We start from the raw sequence: 19,223 nt of genomic DNA on the forward strand, positions 1-19,223 counted from the left end.
ATATGACATGCATATTATATACATATAGTCATCACATATATATAGGTATTTACAGCGTGTAATAAATATCTATAATATATATATTATGTTGTGATGGCATTGACGATAACCGTGACGCACGCACACGGTGTATATAATACGATATTATGTATATAATATGCCTTTTAATACGCGTACGTAACAATAATATATATATATATATATATAATATATAAACGCTAAAATAAAACCGAGACGAACTAGGTTAATCAATAGGCGCGCGCGCGTCGTGCGGTGACATCGGGACCACGACGGACGCCATCGATGGTCGCACGGCGCGGTCCATCGATGGTTGCGTGGCCCGCACATCGATAGTGGCGCTTGACGCCGTGGTTGTGGGGTCGAACGCGCTCACGGCGGCCGCCACGCCAGCGCGCTTGACGACGACGCCGCCGCCGCCGCGCTAAAAATACACAATCGCGCCTTGGACGAGGCGTTTCGGCACCGCGCGCGCACATCGATCATTTGCCGCCGCCGCCGCCGCGCTACCGTTTTCGCCGTCGACGGCGCGGCCGCCGCTTGCAGTGCGACGACGAGTTGTGTGCATAATAATAATAATAATAATAAAATACATAGGCCGACGAAATAGAATCTCTCGATTCGTCACTGCGGAAGAGACGACGAGCCGAATACGAGGAAACCCGCTGCGTCGACTGGTGCAGGACACATCATATACGCCGACGAACGGACATCGTCGCATCGGACGGGCGATTGGCGGCGGTGCAACAGGAGAAGACGGCGGCGGCGGGAAACGGACATGTTATGCGGCCCGGTAGTCGGGTCGGCGGTGCAGCAGACGAGTGTTCGTCGTCTTCGTCGTTGATAACGTCATGTACGCGTCATCGTCTGCCGACAAGTACGGCACCGGCAGGACCGCGACCGCCAAGACGTACCACAGCCATCACCTCCATCACCACCACGTCGGTGCGTCGTCGTCGACGTCTTCGTCGTCGTCGTATGCATTGTCGTCAGAGCTGAGCGCCGATCGGCGGTCCAGGGCATATAGCAGCGCGCCCAGACAGGTGACGCCGGTCCGGTCGACCGCGGCCTCGTCGTCCCGGTTGACGGACATCAACGGTAACATCTGGTCGCTGAGCCTGGCCAAAAGCCTGTCGCCGACATCGTCGTACTCCAGCGGTGGTGGATCGACGACACTAAGTTCTGCTCGTGGAGAAATCGGCGGGAAGACCAGCGGTGCAGCCGCACTGCTGCAGCTAGGCAACGACAATAAACGGTATGACGCAACGAAAAAACGTTTGGACGCGTTCTACAACAGCAGATCGCCGTCGTCGTTGCTGAACAAATCTTACAATTATAAAGCTGGCAACTTGTCGTACTTCGAAAAGTACAACAAACAGCAGCAGCAGGACACACCTCCACCCAACGAACCATTACAGCAATCCAGATATGCCAACATGAACAGGACAAATTACGGTGCCATCACGGATAACGGCGGAGCTGTGCACCCGGAATCGTCGTCGTCGACGGCGTACAGGTCGGTGGCCGATTCGAAAAAGGGGGTGGTCGGCATCCGAAACATAGGAAATACGTGCTACATGAACTCTGTGCTGCAGTGCCTAAGCAACACCAAGAGCCTGACGGACAGCGTACTGGACGATGTGGACGGGGCCGACGGCAAGCTGATCCGGGCGTACCGGGATCTCCTGTCCCGAATCTGGAACGCTACCGACAGCCATCCGGTGGACACCACCGCGTTCAAGTCGGCATTCCAGCGGCTGTCCCCGCGGTTTGCCGGCTACGAGCAGCAAGACGCCCAGGAGTTCCTGCGACTGTTGCTCGACCGACTGCACATGGACGTTAACAGGGTGAAGGTTAAGCCCCGGGCCATGTCGGACGTGGACGAGACGCTCAAGGACAACGCGCTGGCCACCGAGTTCTGGCAGAGGTACCTGGCCACGGACAACAGTACTGTGGTCGACCTGTTTGCTGGACAGCTCAAGTCTACGCTCGAGTGTTCCACATGTGGCCACAAGAGTATCACGTTCGAGGTATATGAGTTATATATATATATATGTGTGTGTGTGTATATGTGTGTATGGACGTTAAGTGTGTACTATGAGATTTTTGGCCGATGCTCGCACTATAATATTATAATGATACCATTATGTTATATTTTTTATATTATTATACAACCGATATGTAGTGTGGCTGCGATGTAATTAAATTGTAAATTTAAAAAAATTGACCCCAATCCGAGCGCGCGAGATTAAAAATACGCTATTATATAGATACTCGCGTATACACATTCCTCTGGCAACGGGCCCAGGCCGCCGGCGCCAAATTGCGTAACGCGAAGAACGCGTATAATATAGCATTTTTGTTTTTTGTTTTTTTTTTTTTAAATAATAATTTTGCTTTAACGATATTTTACTCTGCAACGTTGCCGGTGCGTATAACTGAGAAGCCGCCTTAACCTCATCCATCACACACACACTGCCGAAAGGTATTTTTCTATAGTCCACCCTGCCCCAAATGAACGCGTCTCATATCGTATGGTGTATAATTGTTGTGGGTGTGTATACACACGATATAACCACAAAAATCAGCAGGAGGATTGTTATATATTTGTACTAAAAAGTCGTTGTCTCGTAATACATTGTATTAAACAATATTATACTGCAGGTGTTTTGGGACGTGTCGCTGCCACTGCCGTCCAGCGGGTCGACCAGCGTAGTGTCCATCAACGACCTGCTGCACAATTTCACGCAGGAAGAGGTGTTGGACTTCCGTGAACGGCCCCGGTGCAGCGTTTGCAAGGTGGACAGGAAGATGTTCAAGTCGTACCGGTTCCAGCGGTTGCCCAGGTACCTGGTGCTGCACCTCAAACGTTTCCAGGGTACGCATTCGTACAAGAAGATCACTTCGCTGGTGGCGTTCCCGTCCGTGTCGCTGGACATGAGCCCGTACGTGTCCGGCACGGCTCGGAGCATACAGCCGCTCGGCTGCAAGTACAACCTGTACGCGGTGTCCAACCACACGGGCACGCCGATCGCCGGGCACTACACCGCCATGTGCAAACATCCGGTCACCGGCGACTGGAACTTCTTCAACGACAGTTCCGTCTCGCGGATCACGTCGTCCGCGAAACTCATCAGCAACGAAGCGTACATACTGTTTTACGAGGCCGCCAATTATTAATTACCTGGCCGACCAACGATGAAATCACCGCAGGTTCATTATTATAAATCGTTATTTTTATTTAATCTTGTTACGATATCCGTCCATATATAGATCGATGCTCGGCACGAAACTATGCATATTATATTAATATGTATATGCTACCATAAATACCAATAGGTACATAATACATATATATATATATATCATGTTAATGTAATTGCTGTCGTCGTGTACCAATACGATGACGTTTCAACTTTGTACGAAACTTTTCAATACCTCAACAGTCGATAGTGTAGGAGGTGTCCGTTCTATACACTTTACTCGCAATTTTCATGTATATATAGTATATACACTATACATATTGTAGTATAACGATATTAAATTATTAAATTTACCAACGTGTAATTTGGTGGCAGCAGCCAGCAGTACTTGAGTGCACGACTAGTCAAATAGGTAATCGAGGAATGTGGTGGGAAAGGGACGGGAGAGGGGAAAGGTTTACCAAGGTTTTATTATATTAGGTAACTATATAATAACTCTATATGTATATAAACATAATAGCTAATGGCCATATAGGTAAAATAGGTTTACCGTGTGCAACACACGCGTTTCATTATCACGTTTGACTATAAATTAAAGTCTAACGCGATACATTATAATGTTAAATGTATTGTATTATTGTGCATTTAATATTTAGTACATTCAACATTGTAATAATTATATACAAATGTACGAGTACATATGCCTAGTAGATAATAAGAACCTAATAAAGGCATTATATAATCAGGGTACGGTCCAAATAAAATATGTGACATACTGACATTTATATAGTGTTTGGCGAATTACTAATTTCGGTCGAGTGTTCACTGGTGCAAATATAGGATCAATTTTCTGTTGGGGGCGAGGAGTCTATAGACTAGTCCCCAAAAAATACTAATACACACAATATTGAATAATAAAATGTATACAAAGAATTTTTCATCACATTCTTTAAAACTGCAAATTATTTTTCATTTTTAAGGGGGAGGGGGGCAGCTTTTGTTGTTTATTGTTACAGTATTGTATAATAAGAGTCGTAGTAATATTCGTACGATTCATGAGCTCAGTTAGTTATGCATTAATCAAATATAATTATATATATATTAGTTAATATTGGTAAACCGATGGTTTAAAAAACAATAATTGTAGAACAATGGTTGATTAATGTATCACATTAACAATAATCAAAATTGAATTTTTGAATTGTGAATTTGAATAAAATAAAATTGTGAACTAAACATTTTAACATCTTTATGAACTGATCATTAAACAATTGTTTATTTTTTGTCTTAACATTTATTTTATAGGGACATTTGACTATAATATAGTTTATATTATGCTGATGTTATTTTAACAGCTTCAAAAGTAATATTATGTCTTTTATATAAAATGCATTGTCTATAAATCTTTTACTGTACATTCTACCTAGCCTGACATTTGTTACTATTTTATAAAATGTTTAAAGGATATTTAATTTTTATTTTTCACTTATACCCTTTCCAAAAATACATTAAGGTACAATTAATAAATCCTAAAAAACCGTTTACGCTAAGTATATGTAACTACTTTTAAAAACAGTTTTTGTTCTTACTCCCAACTATTTGTTAAATTTTTCCTGTGTACTTATTTTTAAATTAACAACAAATTTAATTTTGCTCTGCTTGGATAAAATTATTAATATTATTGGCAATTTATAAGAAATATCTGTTACATTTTATATTATAGGGTAACCTTAATTTAAACAAATACAAAATGTTTAAACATAATATTATATTGACAGTTTAGTTTGTACAATTTTATCAAAAGTTAACTTTGTTGTGCACTAATTAAAAGTTTTTCATACAATTTATGTATAAAGTTAATATTATTAATGGAAACTTACTACTATTATCATATTATTCGTATTAGTGAAATGTGTATATTTGATTCATAAACATTTGTTAATTTTCTTGTTCCTTAGTAACTTATTAAAACAGTTTATTTATTGTTGATTATTATATTTTATTTATTTATTTATGGAACAAATAAATTATATTTTTAATCAATTGTGGTTGAAACCTGTATTATAAACTAACATGTAAATTACCAATTGTTAACAAATTATATTATCATCATACTAAGTTATTAATATTAATAAAACATTAAAAAAGTTCAATTTGATACAATATAAATAATACCACGTATCTTCAATTTATCAAGAATCATAATATTTTGGTATCAAATTATTATTTATTTGTTTGATTATGTTTATTAGTTATCAATTGATATTCCCCTCTTACTGTATCAAAAATATCTGATTTATGTATATGATTACATGTATTTGCCAGTTTTAAATAGGGTCTGTGAATAATGCTAAAAATTTAAGAACATGGTACCGTCATTAGTGTATGAACAATATTATTATTATTATTTTTTTTTTTATGAAAATCAACAAGTTATTATGATACTAATTTTTACTTTGATAAATTTGACATAAACAAAAATAGTTTTAGATTAAAGAAAACATATTTGACATTTTTCCTCATATATAAAATACAAAATTCTATAATCTAATTTGATGTGAATAATCCAATAAGATATTCATACATTAATCATTATTCATTATGTTATAACTTATAACTTATAATTTGAAATATTTTGTTATTTAATAAAGTTCATGCTGAGCATATTTTGTTGTCATAGGATTATAGGAGCAATTGTGAGTTTGGGATCCATAGCAAGAGGTTTTCGCAATTCTATAGCAGCATGGGTTAATTGTAGAGCACAATCTGGATGAGTACCAACTGGTAAATTGCTGCATTCTAGTTCCAATAAATCAGCAATACTGGTTAATAAGTCATTGAAGCTGTAAGCGATTGCAGCTTTTCGAATACGATTTAATTCCTAAAGAAAAATTTATTGAAAACAAATAAAATATATTTTTAATATAACTTTTGAATTACTTTATAAAAGCTTGGAATTTTATCTGGCATCTTTCTTGCTTGTCTTAAAATTTTTTGAATATCTGCTTGAAGACCAGCTTCTTTAATCCACACCAATTGTGACTGGTTATAACTACGTTTATCAGGAGTCTTAATTGGTTGTGTTTCATCGACATCTGTAATGTTAAGTAAAATATGAATAATAATAATATGTAACAATTACATAAGATATTTACTACCTGATTTGTTTAATTCTGTTGGTGATAATGTAAGATTTCGAATATCACCTAACCAAGGAATAGCATTTGTTCCAGGTTCAAGAATAATCAACATTAAATTTGATTTTTTTTTATTGTCTGCCCAACTAACCAATAATCCATACCAATTAGAGCTTAACTGACAAACAGCTGTCATGTTTTCTACCTTTAAATATTTTCATTTATTATTTTAAGCTAATTTAATTGTTATACATTAATACAAAGTTTTTACTTTTAAAGCTCCGTGTAATAACACACAGAAAGATGGAGTTTTTGCTGATGCTTCATTAGTCTCTGAGCATTCATCTAAAATGCGTTGAGGTAAAACAAGATGACGGGATAAAGTTGCTGGGCATTCTACTTTTGAGGACTCTAGAAATCCAATTATGCTAAGTTCACTTGAAATGCAACAAGTCATTATTTCGAAATCCGCAGCTTTTGTATAAGACTAAAATATTCAAATAAATTAGGTAAAAAATTAAATGCTAAATAAAAAGAAATTGTTATATTACCATTGGAGGGGGAATCAAATGAACGTCTGACTTTAAATTACCACATCGTAACACTGCGCTATATGGTACATATGTTTCTTTAGCAATTTTTTCAAACACTTTTGCTACAGATGATGGAGTTAAAGGCAATTCAGGTGAAGTTATATATCCAAGTCCATTTGGAAGTTTGTTAGAGTCATAATTATTTTTGTAAAGTGATGACACTTGTTCCAGAGGAACAACTATTAATTTTCCAGGAAATAGAAATGGAGTCATGTCTGGTTTTCGAAGACCTTCATAACAATTACCATCAGTAATCATAATAACCTAAAAAATATTATTTTAAATATTAAAATTATTAAAATATTAATCACTATACACAGTAGAACCTTATTAATCTGGACTAATTGGTGCTCTATGTTTTCCGAATTAATAAAAGTTCAGAAAAAATAAATTAACCCACAAAATGTGACAATTAACATGGTTTATTCAATATGTATTATAAACAGTTGTCAGGATTAAACAAAAGTCCTGACCAATTGGGTCTGGATGAATGATATTCTACTGTTGTTTCAAATATAATTTATGTCTTACTTGACAGGTAACCGAGTTAGACCACTCACTATGGACTAAATAATTAATAGTCTGAATTACAGGCGGATAACATGTCTTAGTTCTAAACTCCAATTGAGTGATTTTTGATTTAATCAAGTCATAATCACGGGTAAATGAACATAGTACATCACAAGTGGATGAAAATGTAACCTGTAACACAAAATATTAGGCAACGAGTATTATAAAAGTAGTAAATAATAGGTATTAATTATCAATTAGACATAAGTTATAAATACACAATTAAGAAAATAGTTTCACTTTCTAAATTCAAATAAACATGCAAATTTATCATAAATAAAATAGGTGTTATCCTGATTTCTGAGTAAAGTTTATTGAATGTATTTAATATAAGTTTGTATTGTTCATAGGTACTAACTAATAAAACAAAACAATTATACAATGACTGTATATTATTCTTTAAAAACATATTTTTGTGGTAATAAATAAAACCAATAAAAAATAAATAGATATTTAAAGTATAAATAAGATATAGGAATAGTAAATAACAAAGTATATTATATAATATATAAAAATCACATGTCACTGTAGGCACAAATTATCACACCATTAGTAAGACAATTACTCATAGGCACGTGCGGGGAGTATGCAGGGAGCAGGGTATGCAGCTGCATACCCTGAATCTCCGAGGGGTGAAAATCGACTCAAGAAAAAAACCTTTTTGGCGTAAGAAAATTAGTAGGTACATATTATATCAAAATATTTATAATGTTAAGAAATGGTTAAAAATGAGAAAAATCATATCAGACTAACAGCAGTGACAATGTTTGATTCACGTATACTAACCACCATCGACATATAAACATATCCATGGCCGGGTGCCATTAGCAAATTGAAACATCTAGTTATTAGTTATCAATTACCAAGTACAGTAGGGTCTCGATATTCCGAACGAGATTGGGGAAAGGGGTCGTTCGGATTAGCGATTTGTTCGGATTACCTATGGCTTAAAAAAAAAACATCAATTTTATTTTTATTTAAAATATGAAATTTTATTTTTATTTGTATTAATCGTGTAAAAACTCGTTATTTCAAAAGACATTGAATACATAAAAATATTAATATTAATTATGAACTTTACCATTTAAAATATTGATTTTTTTTTGTACATTGGTTCCCGTTATGAATTGGTAGCCTTGTCCCACATAATTGAAAAACTTTATTACCGGAAAATATTATTTATAAATACATACATAATATGTACATATTATGTAGTATGTACATATTATGGCGATAAGATAATTCTCAAGCCCGTTCGGATTACCGCGTCTTTCGGATTAGCCTGTGTTCGGATAATCGAGACCCTACTGTATTTATATTTTGTCATGGTATTTGTTATAATAATTTTTTAATTAAACATTAAGACATTTCAATATTTGTTTATTGTGTAGGTATATAAATTATCAGAATTTTAGATGCTTAAAATAACTTTCAGGGTATGCCAATGACAGCCTTTTGCATACCCTAAAAAGAGGTCAGCGCAAAGCCACAAACCAATGCAATTACTAATACTATTAGTATTTTTGTAATAAAGCCATTTAAATAGTATTTGGTAATATTTAAAATTAGCATTGTTGGTACATTTTACTATCCTAAATAAATACTCACAACAGCCACAAACTCTAGTTTGGAGTGTACAGCTAAATAGTCCAACAGAACATTGACACCATGTGTAGCCAACTGTAGCAACGTAAAGGACTCTTTGGTATCTTTGATTTTAATGTCTCTGAGCATAGACACAGACAGATCGATGGCTATAACAGTGGCCATCGTTTAAGTCGATTGTAGCCGCAGTTTCTATAAAAGTTTACTTAGCCTAATCATTATTTCAAGAATCGCACAAAATACAAAATATTGTTAGAACACAACATTGTAAAACATATAGTTTTTCTTATCAAGAATCTTACTTATTCACTAAGTAAAACGACTATTATAACATCTTATATAGTTGTATACTAATAGCTAATAAAAAAAAAAAAAAAAAAAAAAAAAAAACATCTTATAGAAACAAAACCAAGATACAAAAACTACAAAACTACCATCAACTTGAACTATAGGCTTTTTAATGGCAGCTAGTAGCTAAAGTACTAAAGTAGTTGCATACTTATTTAAAAAATTTAAAATGTATTAATTATTAAATATAATATCTTATCACACGCTCAAACGCAATAATATGTTATCGCGTTTATTTTTATCACCTTATCATTGGCAGTAAATCCAGTCTGTCTATCTGTCGTCAACAGATTTATCGACTTGTGCTCGGGTTGGTCACACTGCTTACTTTTGAAACAGCCACGACCGCGCATACACCAGTAAAGTTCACAAACTACACCACACCGCCGCCGCACCGGTCAACGCCACCGGGTATAGCAACGCTCCCATCTCATTACCGTTACTACTATTTTTTTTTTTACCATGGTCGCTCACACCGACACGTTCTTTGGAACGTAAACAAAACTCAAACCAGTCCGAGACACAACTCGTTGTGCGGCTGTCATTGTTTGGTGTAGTGTGTATTTCACGTTAGTGTTGCTCGAATTTTCTCTATTGGTCGGTAGTTTTGTTGAGTTTTGTGTCGTCGGATTTATTTTTAAATTGATAAATATGATTTTTGTGACATCCGTTGAGTTATTACATTTTTAAATAATATACCGTTACCGTTTATTAATTGTCCACCTGCTTGTCGATCGGTGGATATACGATAATATTTGTTTGTTCTTGTTGTTTTTGATTTGTTCGTGTTTTCGACAGTTCTAAAATAATAAGGATTGGAGCGACGCTCGAAGACGATTTTGAAACGGTGAGTTTCCAGTGTTTGCTTTTTGCATCGTTAGCTGATATTTGGATTAATAGGATTAAAGGATCTAAGATCTAATAAACATCTATTATATTAGTATTATAGGTATATTTACTATTTTTGATTTCGACGTAGACCGCGTTTGTATCTTCCATCGGTCGACTAGAAGTTAATTGCAATAATGAGAATTAGAGACTCATAATTAGTCATAAATCGTTAGAGAGTATGCATAGTAGGAATTCGTCGTATAACTTTGATAATAATTACTTTCCGGCACAAATAGGTATTTATTTTTATTTCATAGTTGTAGTTGATATTTGTTTTTTAACAGTAGTTTTTGGAAAAGGATGGATCCAAAATATATTTCGTATAAACCAAGAGAGGATTAGAAAACATGGGTATCTACGTTCAAGCTATAGTTAAAATATGAAACAGTTTTTTAAATAAAAAATTATATTTTAATAGGTAGATATAATGTATAATAATAACTGCATAGTACACATAATTTACATATAGTAATAGAAATTGATAATAGATATTTGAATGTAGTTTGGAAGTTAAATTCAACTCCTGATTTAGATAAAATGTATTGTATGATGATTTATCAATATCCGTTTCCGATTGAAATGTTTACGCTTTAATCAATATTTAGTATAGTTCAAACCTATTAAACCGGAAATAGCCGTGTCTTATTGGTGATTAGAGTTGCTTTAATATATATTATTATTTTGTTGAAGTCTAGTCATTGACTGATATTTTTTAAAATTTATTTGTAGGTATAATAATTGTAGGTATATACATATAAAATTGTTAGTTTCTAACAACATTTTAATGGTTTTATTGTAATTATTGTTGTATTATATTTCATAAAAAATGTTGATAAGCTTAGTATTAAAATATTTTTGTAGGCAGCTACTTATTTATTTATTGAGTTACACAAACATTTATTGTATTCTTAATTATTGACTATCGTGCAGATTGCACTCTTTTCATTTAACGTTAGTATAATATGTATTCAAACGAAAGAAAATAAATAATATTGCTAAATATCTACAGTCACCAAATGTATAAAGTATAAAGCGTCGGTAAAGAAGACGCTACCCACATGTATTTCCTCTATCTCCAAATATCATCACATAGACCATGGTAAAACTACTTACCAGATTTCTAATTCAGTTTATGTCTCGGTTTATGTATAATTAATAGGTACTTAATATTAATATTATTATAACCAACTAAATTAGCATAGAATTTGTTGAGAAATATATAAGCTGAATCTGTGCGGTTTTAAAAAATGTTTATAAATTTGAAAAATCAATGGTCAAGGAAAGTTCGAGGAAAGTACTTTTCAGTTATTTTAAAATTTAAATTAAAAAAACTGCTTAGGTCTATTTTGAGTGTGCAAAATCGAATTCTCCTAACACGTATATTGGCTCACTGGTCCTTGTGACTCTCGAAGCAAACTTCCGAGCACGAGTCAAAGGGTATCAGCATTCAGCAGCGTATCACGAGGCTTGTCAAATGCGTTTCCGCGGATAACCGAGTCTAATCGAGCAATTTTCAGTTTTTATCTATTTTTATTTAATTTATATGTTTGATTATCAATGTTAAAATTAAAAATGACCTAATTTGTATTTATCAAGGAGGGTGAAAATATTCTTTGCTAGAGGTAGGTACACATATAAACTATCAAATATTGTTATACTTAAGTTCCTATATTTATTATACGCTTAACGAGGACGTTTTCTATTTATCTTTGTTATGTATTCAAAATACACAAATAGACATATTTACCCCGGTACTTCCTATATTCGTTTGATTGATTTATTTCATCAATGTCGTGGTAGAAAATTGTATAGTGTTGTACAGGCACCTGGTACAGTGATAGGTACAATAGGTACATATTAAGTTTTGAAGAACAAGCAAAGTATGTTATATATATATACATCATTTTATTAATCCAAAATGTTAAACAATTATTTAATTGTTATTAAAAATTAATATTTATGATGCATTGATGCAAGTCATCTATATTTTTTCTAACATTCAGTATTTTTTAGCATACTGAAAACTTCTATAATTACTTACAAATATGTTGTTATTGTATAAATAAACCTCATACTAAATAGTATTATAATATATTAAAATTGTTTATTATGTCTAACCGTCTAACTGAGTACATCCATTCGTTTAGTACCTGTTATTGTATTATAGTTTATATACGTGAGGACCATAACATCGTATATATTTTGGGATTTGAAGAACTGCGTCTATTGTATTATGTATAGTCTCCAGAGTCTCGGCGCCATTTCGAAGGACAAAATTACACTGGTTGTGTCCAGAAAGTTGGCGCCGTAGATGAAAATATATATGTACGCACCCTCGAGTGGCATCTATATATGTATACCTACCTATATAAACGCACATGTATGTATTTCCAAGTGTCCAACGTGTATAATAAATATTGGTAGGTACTTGGTAGAGTACCTAAACATATTTTTCAACATAAAAATACGGGTGAATAATAATCTCTTAGGGAAATCTCTACATTGCAAATTAACTACTGGTTTAGAACACATGAAGAAAAAAAAATTATGAATTTAATGTTAGTTAAATCGTCGGGCTCCACGAGGTCTAAGACTGGCGGCCGGAAAAGGCGTGGTTGTAGATCACCCACTGGAACCAGTTCAATAATTATATTTCTTATAAATGTTGGTTCTCCTGTACCTATCTATTCTACTTTAGTACGTATTACCCTTCATGGATTGATATTGATTATTTTATACTTGCATCTGTTCTTGCCGTTAATGCTCTTTGCGTGGTATGTTCGTGTTTAAATTTAATTATAACATTATATCCTATACGTCATTGGTTACCCCTCTTTCCCCGCGTTCTTTTTTGATTTTATAAAAAATGATCTTAAAAATTATTATAGATTTACCAAGTGTGTTTCAGGCCACGAATAAAATGTATATATTATTATTGATTGTTTATTTATATTTTATAATTTACATTTATTAGACTTTGTATGGTAGATTATAAATTATAATAATTCTAATATTATCAATGATTTCTATTTTTCTTATGTGTTTCAATTTTAGACCTATTAAACGGTATGCATGTACCTGAGTCTTATCGATCTAGATAAATTAGTCTTTAGATAAATTATTTTTTTTAATTATAATTATTTAAAAAAAGAAAAAGTTTAAACTTTAAAGCTGTCAATAAATAACAGTTCACACCATCATAATTTACGTCAATTTATTCTATTTAAAAAATATCTATAATATATTATAAGGTAATATTTTTTCTTGCTATCTAATCAAATCTTATCAAATATGATTATAATTTAGGTAGGTACTTATTTCGAACGTTTTGAGCGGAGTTTTGAGTTTTTACGTTTTACTGATTTTATAAATATAAACAAACGAGTAAGCAAATAATAACTATAGGATGAAACACAAAATACCAAATACACTAACGATAAATTCTATTATATATAGGTAGGTACTTAGTATATTTTAAATTCCTATTACAATATTTTTTTTTAAACTTTTATTTTTAATACATACAATCTATAAATACATTTTACAATAAGCATGTTTGAGGATTTACGCTTAATGACATGATTGACTTGATGAAGTAATCACCCAGCGGCAACACTTACTGGCAAGAGGGTTAGAATTATTTTAAGTCACGGTTCCACCTATTACAATATAAAGTATAAATGTGAACTATAACTATATAAGTACTACTTATTATTCTTAACGTTTTAATATTTTGTATTGATTGCTTTTATAAGATCTAAATATTACAATAATATTATTATATATTGGTTTTAAATCAAAGAATAAATATCGGATTATACAAGAATTACAGATCCGTAAGATGCACATTTAGAAAATATATATTGTTTCTTTTATGCATTGAAAAATATTGATTTCCTTAGTCGAATATTTAAATAATAAACTAAAAAATGTTATAAAATAAGAGAGCTAAGTATTCAGTAAAGTCTAGATATTTAGCCGTATATTATAGTTTAATATATGGCTAAATATCATAAATATAATGTTTTATTAGCGGAATTATAAATTGTGTACAAATTAAAAAAAAAAAAAATGTTCTGGTTGATTTAGTGAAACTTATCAAGTAATAAATAGATCAATCATTTAATTTGTATAATATATTTAATTTTTTTCTAAAAATTATTCTAGTTGTCTTGTACAAGGTCCGACAAAAAAACAGTTATAACCTAACAAAGATACAGAAAAAATTATTTTATATTTGAATTTCTAACAGTATGCAATTTTTATAGTATGGGTACATCTGAAAATTTCTGTGGATGTTTTTCTTACACTCCTATCAGAAAGTCTCGGGGCAGATGCATAATATTTAATTGCTAAATGCCTCGGAGATTGCTGGATGGACGGACTACACCCTCACACGTGCCATTTAAATCGCAGAACTACTACAAATTGTGCCTACTAAAAATGGCATGTACACTACTATAGATTGATACCCCATTCATAGTTGTACTACCACCAAAACTCATACAGCACAATCACTAAATACGAGAGGTTTTTTTTTTACCGAAGTTAATGTGATCGCAGAAAGCAGACAACGTAACAAATTTCAATCAAACATGATTATAGATTTTAGCATTATAAACGTAGTCAGTATACTTTGTAAATTTGATCCATATCTGCTTAAACATATTCCAGTATAATAAGGTATAATATATACAATTTAAACATAACATTATGATGTTATACATTTTTTTAATGAGTAAGTTTTTGAGTAGGTAACTAGTCATATTTCACCAATACGAAAATATTAAATTTAATATTGTGTAAACTACAGTTAAAATTTAAAAAATTCTGATTTGTACTTTTTTTTTATTTCCACATTATTACCTATACATATTTTACTGAGATTATACATATGACATCAAGCATCCAAGCGACTTATAAAGTAGTGAATAGTGATTAACGTTCGGGTTGGTCAGTAACCTTAGTAATCCTTCTTTAATCCGTCTGATGCATTAAACAAACGAATATGTAATCAAATAATTATAGGGTGGGATTACTCTGTCAAAAATTATCTAAATCATTAGTGGATGGGTACGTTGATACTATTTACCTTTAATTAAAATTTAATATTTATTCTTTAATATAATTTCCTTTACCTTTAACTATCTGTACAGTAATGTTGTAATACTTGAGTTTGATAATTTTAGATAATTGAATTAATAACATTTATGGTTAGGTAACTAACCATCAAGTATAATCAAATAAAAATGCTTTTGACTGTGCCATATGACAAGACAAAACCTTAAATGAATACTTTATTATAAGAATTAATGTAATCTTAATGAATTATTAATTAATTATTTATCTTAGGATAAATGGGTCCCCTCGGAGATTTTCTCACGACGTTTTGGTGTAGTAGGACATATTTTCCACTATATATTTTTTGATGTAGACATTTTCACATCATACTTAGTTTTAAAAGTGTATTATTTTATAAAATAATTCTATTTATTATATAATATGAAATTTTTTTTTTGTCTTATGTCTAACATTTTGTCTCAAGTTATAAATACAAATATTTTTATTAATTATTAATTGTATTTTATTTATTTTATCTATTATATTTCTTTCGAGATTTCTTTAAAGTTATATATTTACTTAATTTTTTTTAAACATAATTTATTAATTTTCACTATTTATGTAGCAATTTTTATTGTTTCAAAAAACAATTATCAGAATATTATACATCCATAATTAACTATATATTTTTGGAAATTTATTCTGTATTTAGACAAAATTAGACAATTAGGAAAAATTATTTCATATTAAATAATACTTACATAATATAGGTGATAATAATATTTGTCTGGACTCTGGGACAATACGTGTTTCAAATATGTATAATTTTAATATGCTATACTATCTACCTGCTACATTACCATTCATTTTTATTACTTCAATTTTACTAATTTGTGCGTTGTTACTGTCTCTCAACTAACTATGAAATAGTTGTTTTTGTTACCTTCACCAAATTACTATCTATAATTAAAAAAATATATTATAGATGATAGTTTATATTGTTTATAAAGTTAGTCTCCCTATACATCTGAATTTGAGGATGATCTTATCTACTAAATGATAATCTCCTTAAAAAAGCTTATGATGTATGAAGTCATTTTAATGTATTATTTATATATAAAAAAAAAAAAAACAATGAATCATAATATGTTTATTGTTTAGAAGGGTTGTCGCGTGACTCTTGATTTGTACTAAATGACTAATAATGACTGGTGCACGGTATACCTGGACAAGTCAACCTGCTAATTTGGGGTTACGGATGAGTATACCTACTACTCATACCTATTGGATTTCAATGGGGAAAACTTAATAGTGTAATTTGATTCTTATTGTGTAAAGTATTTTTCTGAAGTATTTCTGTGTTTTTATTTTTGCGCGTAAAGTAAATGCATTCACTTATATTATTCATACAATATAAATATAACATATAAAATAATACAAATTACACAAGACCTTTAAAATTAAATTTTGGTAAGAACTTTAACAAAACAAGTGATTTGAGTTCCTTGTTTTTAATTTTAATGTATACAATAATTAAATTTTGTTTGTACCTAATTAATAATTTATAAAAAAACTCTTATAATCTGTATAACACTTTTTGAAGGTCTATTTTGTATAAACAGTTATAAAACAAAATTGCATGTATTTTAAAATAAGTATTGATTTAGTAATAAATTGTGTTTGTTAACGCCATCATACAATTTTATTGGATTTTGGACAAGATAGATTTATTTCCAAGTAGTCTCGTTTTCCTCAGCAATATGGTTACCATCAATGTAGAAATAAATTAAAAGTTGATTTTAAAAGTGTTAGAACTCTAAATTTATATTAAGATAGTCGACTAACTTGCAAGGCTAAACATTTGAACTTTATATATGAATATATTTTTAGAATTCAGTTGTTTGACCATATCTGTTCATTCATATTATTTTTTTATTTTATATCATAAATTAGGATTTTGTAGGGGTAATAAAACCAATAGCTCCGAACCTGTTGGGTCAACTCTGTGTCGTCTTAGCGTACTAGCAATACTTTATAGTAAAAATGGTAAAACGTGTCATAAAAAAATCCAAACCGGTTTGGTTAAGAAGCAGAAACCGCCTGCGGGTCGTTTGCTTTTTACAGGTCTGCTGATCTCTGATACTTCCAACTCACTATAGCCTCTAAAGCTTCCAAGTAGGTAAGTAGTAATAATTTATCTAAAGACTATGCATCTAAAATCCTTGAATAGCATGTTGTTGTCATTAAGCAATCATCGATCATACTTCCAACAATATCATTGAAACACACGTGCTTAATGCACAATATTTTGTTGTGAATAAAAGTTACAAAAATAGTATACACATTACACAATTTTAAAATAAAGATTTTTATAAATAAATGAACTTCATTAGTGAATCGCTTGATTGCAATCCAAGATTAAAATATATAACCCTGTTTAAATCGACCCAAATAGTAGATATAGTAAATTTAACTATCTTCTTAGTTCTTATTAACATTTTAATTATACTATTGAATGTTATCTATAATATGATTGTTTAGTTAAGATTTGTACGTTAATATATTGATATAAATAACGACAAATAACACTATAGGAATAGGTTAGATTTCAGTTATGTAACATTATTTTCATTAGGTCATAACATTGTTATATTGATACGTATTTTCTTCTGTATTTATTAATATTTCATTAAATTATTGTATTATTTATTATACAACTATAATGTATAACATAATTCAATCATTTCCACCTGACTGTATCTTAACAAATACCTACCTATAACAGCCTTTAAAACTTTTAGCTTAGTACCTATATTGGTAAATTAAGAAGAATTATTCAATTAAATAATTCTCTTGTAACTCTTGTTAAGACTTACCATAAATAGTTTCAAATATACCTAACATTTAAAACAAATATTTATGATTTAAAAGATCTATTTTTTTTCAATAAAAATAAAAACAAGTACTTTAACTTACTTTTAACAACACACGAACCAATAATTAAGGTCTATATAATGTTGGCATATAAATTACCACGATTTTAACTGGTCCATAGATATTTCCTACGGAACCGGTTTCGTTGCTATAGGTTCATAAACATAAGTTGTTTAAAAATACTAATTTTTGTTATGGTACACCTTTGCCACTAAATATTAAGAGGTTTCTAGCAGAATTTTTGTCGCCTAATATAGGTACCGGACAAAAGTTGCTGTGCATGTTTTGTCACTAGAATAAACGGCAGATATCATTTTAAAAAATTGAGTCCAAATTTGAAACTTAATTGGATTATTTTGATTGATGCATTTGGGGATTAACTATGGTAATTAAATAATATTAATTTGTAGAATGATTCTACTTTTTAGACAAAAATCATTTTGTTCTTTTTGTACGTTTCGGATAATGATGTCACGATATAACACTATTGTTTTATTTTAAGTCCTAAACAAAAGTTTAATGTTGCAAAAAACAATGAAGATTATTGTTTATTAGGAATTTAAAGTTTTAGATTATTTGTTTCAGCTGTGTTTAATATTTATTTCATATAAATACAGATTATTTATTTATTACAAACTGTTTAATTGCCATGTACAGACAATAACATTTTAATAAATTATATTTTCAATATTTTCTTCTACTATTTGTAAATAATTAGACGTAATTTTACGACGTACGTTACACAAAATACCCTAAAGTTAATACCAACATGAATTTTGACACTTCACAGTTCAACAATCTAGCTGGGGGATTCTATTGTTCATCACTCTATTTTTGTACGTTCCTTATATTAAAGTTTTTTG

At 31.4% G+C, this 19,223-nt stretch overlaps 3 protein-coding genes across 5 annotated transcripts in view; 2 read left to right on the forward strand and 1 right to left on the reverse strand.

Moving 5' to 3' along the window:
• The first annotated feature begins 380 nt into the window (after nucleotides 1-380).
• Usp2 (Ubiquitin specific protease 2) lies at nucleotides 381-6,378 on the forward strand. 2 transcript variants are annotated; one of them, XM_015523400.2, is made up of 3 exons: nucleotides 381-2,048; nucleotides 2,683-3,231; nucleotides 5,902-6,378. In XM_015523400.2, the coding sequence occupies exons 1-2, from the start codon at nucleotides 870-872 to the stop codon at nucleotides 3,196-3,198; spliced, it is 1,695 nt and encodes a 564-aa protein (XP_015378886.1). In that variant the 5' UTR covers nucleotides 381-869; the 3' UTR covers nucleotides 3,199-3,231; nucleotides 5,902-6,378. The 2 variants fall into 2 exon arrangements, with proteins under 2 accessions (XP_015378886.1, XP_015378885.1); XM_015523399.2 differs by having other exon boundaries at nucleotides 382-2,048; nucleotides 2,683-6,378.
• Nucleotides 5,655-9,498, reverse strand: IntS14 (integrator complex subunit 14). Its single transcript, XM_015523401.2, has 7 exons — nucleotides 9,130-9,498; nucleotides 7,483-7,653; nucleotides 6,910-7,215; nucleotides 6,630-6,845; nucleotides 6,380-6,563; nucleotides 6,162-6,316; nucleotides 5,655-6,102 (listed from the first exon to the last, which is right to left on the reverse strand). Exons 1-7 carry the CDS (start codon nucleotides 9,289-9,291, stop codon nucleotides 5,896-5,898), a joined length of 1,401 nt encoding a protein of 466 aa, XP_015378887.1. The 5' UTR covers nucleotides 9,292-9,498; the 3' UTR covers nucleotides 5,655-5,895.
• A 408-nt stretch (nucleotides 9,499-9,906) lies between these two features.
• LOC107169717 (semaphorin-1A-like) overlaps nucleotides 9,907-19,223 on the forward strand; it is a 66,390-nt gene continuing 57,073 nt past the window's right edge. The window contains exon 1 of one of the 2 annotated variants that reach the window (XM_089218783.1): nucleotides 9,907-10,321. The gene's annotated coding sequence lies outside the window, so the exon portion shown is untranslated. The remainder of the gene's footprint in view (nucleotides 10,322-19,223) is intronic. The other variant, XM_089218782.1, reaches the window with a different exon arrangement.

The sequence above is a fragment of the Diuraphis noxia genome, unplaced genomic scaffold (genome assembly GCF_037042655.1).
Source record: "Diuraphis noxia isolate RWA-SAM2 unplaced genomic scaffold, SU_Dnox_SAM2 contig0002, whole genome shotgun sequence".
NCBI lineage: Eukaryota > Metazoa > Arthropoda > Insecta > Hemiptera > Aphididae > Diuraphis > Diuraphis noxia.

Bases quoted from the DNA above. Each gene is read 5' to 3' on its own strand.
- Usp2 (XM_015523400.2), top strand. From the start codon at position 870: ATGTACGCGTCATCGTCTGCCGACAAGTACGGCACCGGCAGGACCGCG. The intron at 2,049-2,682 runs GTATATGAGTTA...ATTATACTGCAG, and splicing joins ACAAGAGTATCACGTTCGAG to GTGTTTTGGGACGTGTCGCT.
- IntS14 (XM_015523401.2), bottom strand. From the start codon at position 9,291: ATGGCCACTGTTATAGCCATCGATCTGTCTGTGTCTATGCTCAGAGAC. The intron at 6,846-6,909 runs GTAATATAACAA...TGAATATTTTAG, and splicing joins ATTTGATTCCCCCTCCAATG to TCTTATACAAAAGCTGCGGA. The intron at 6,317-6,379 runs GTAGTAAATATC...TTAACATTACAG, and splicing joins AACAGAATTAAACAAATCAG to ATGTCGATGAAACACAACCA.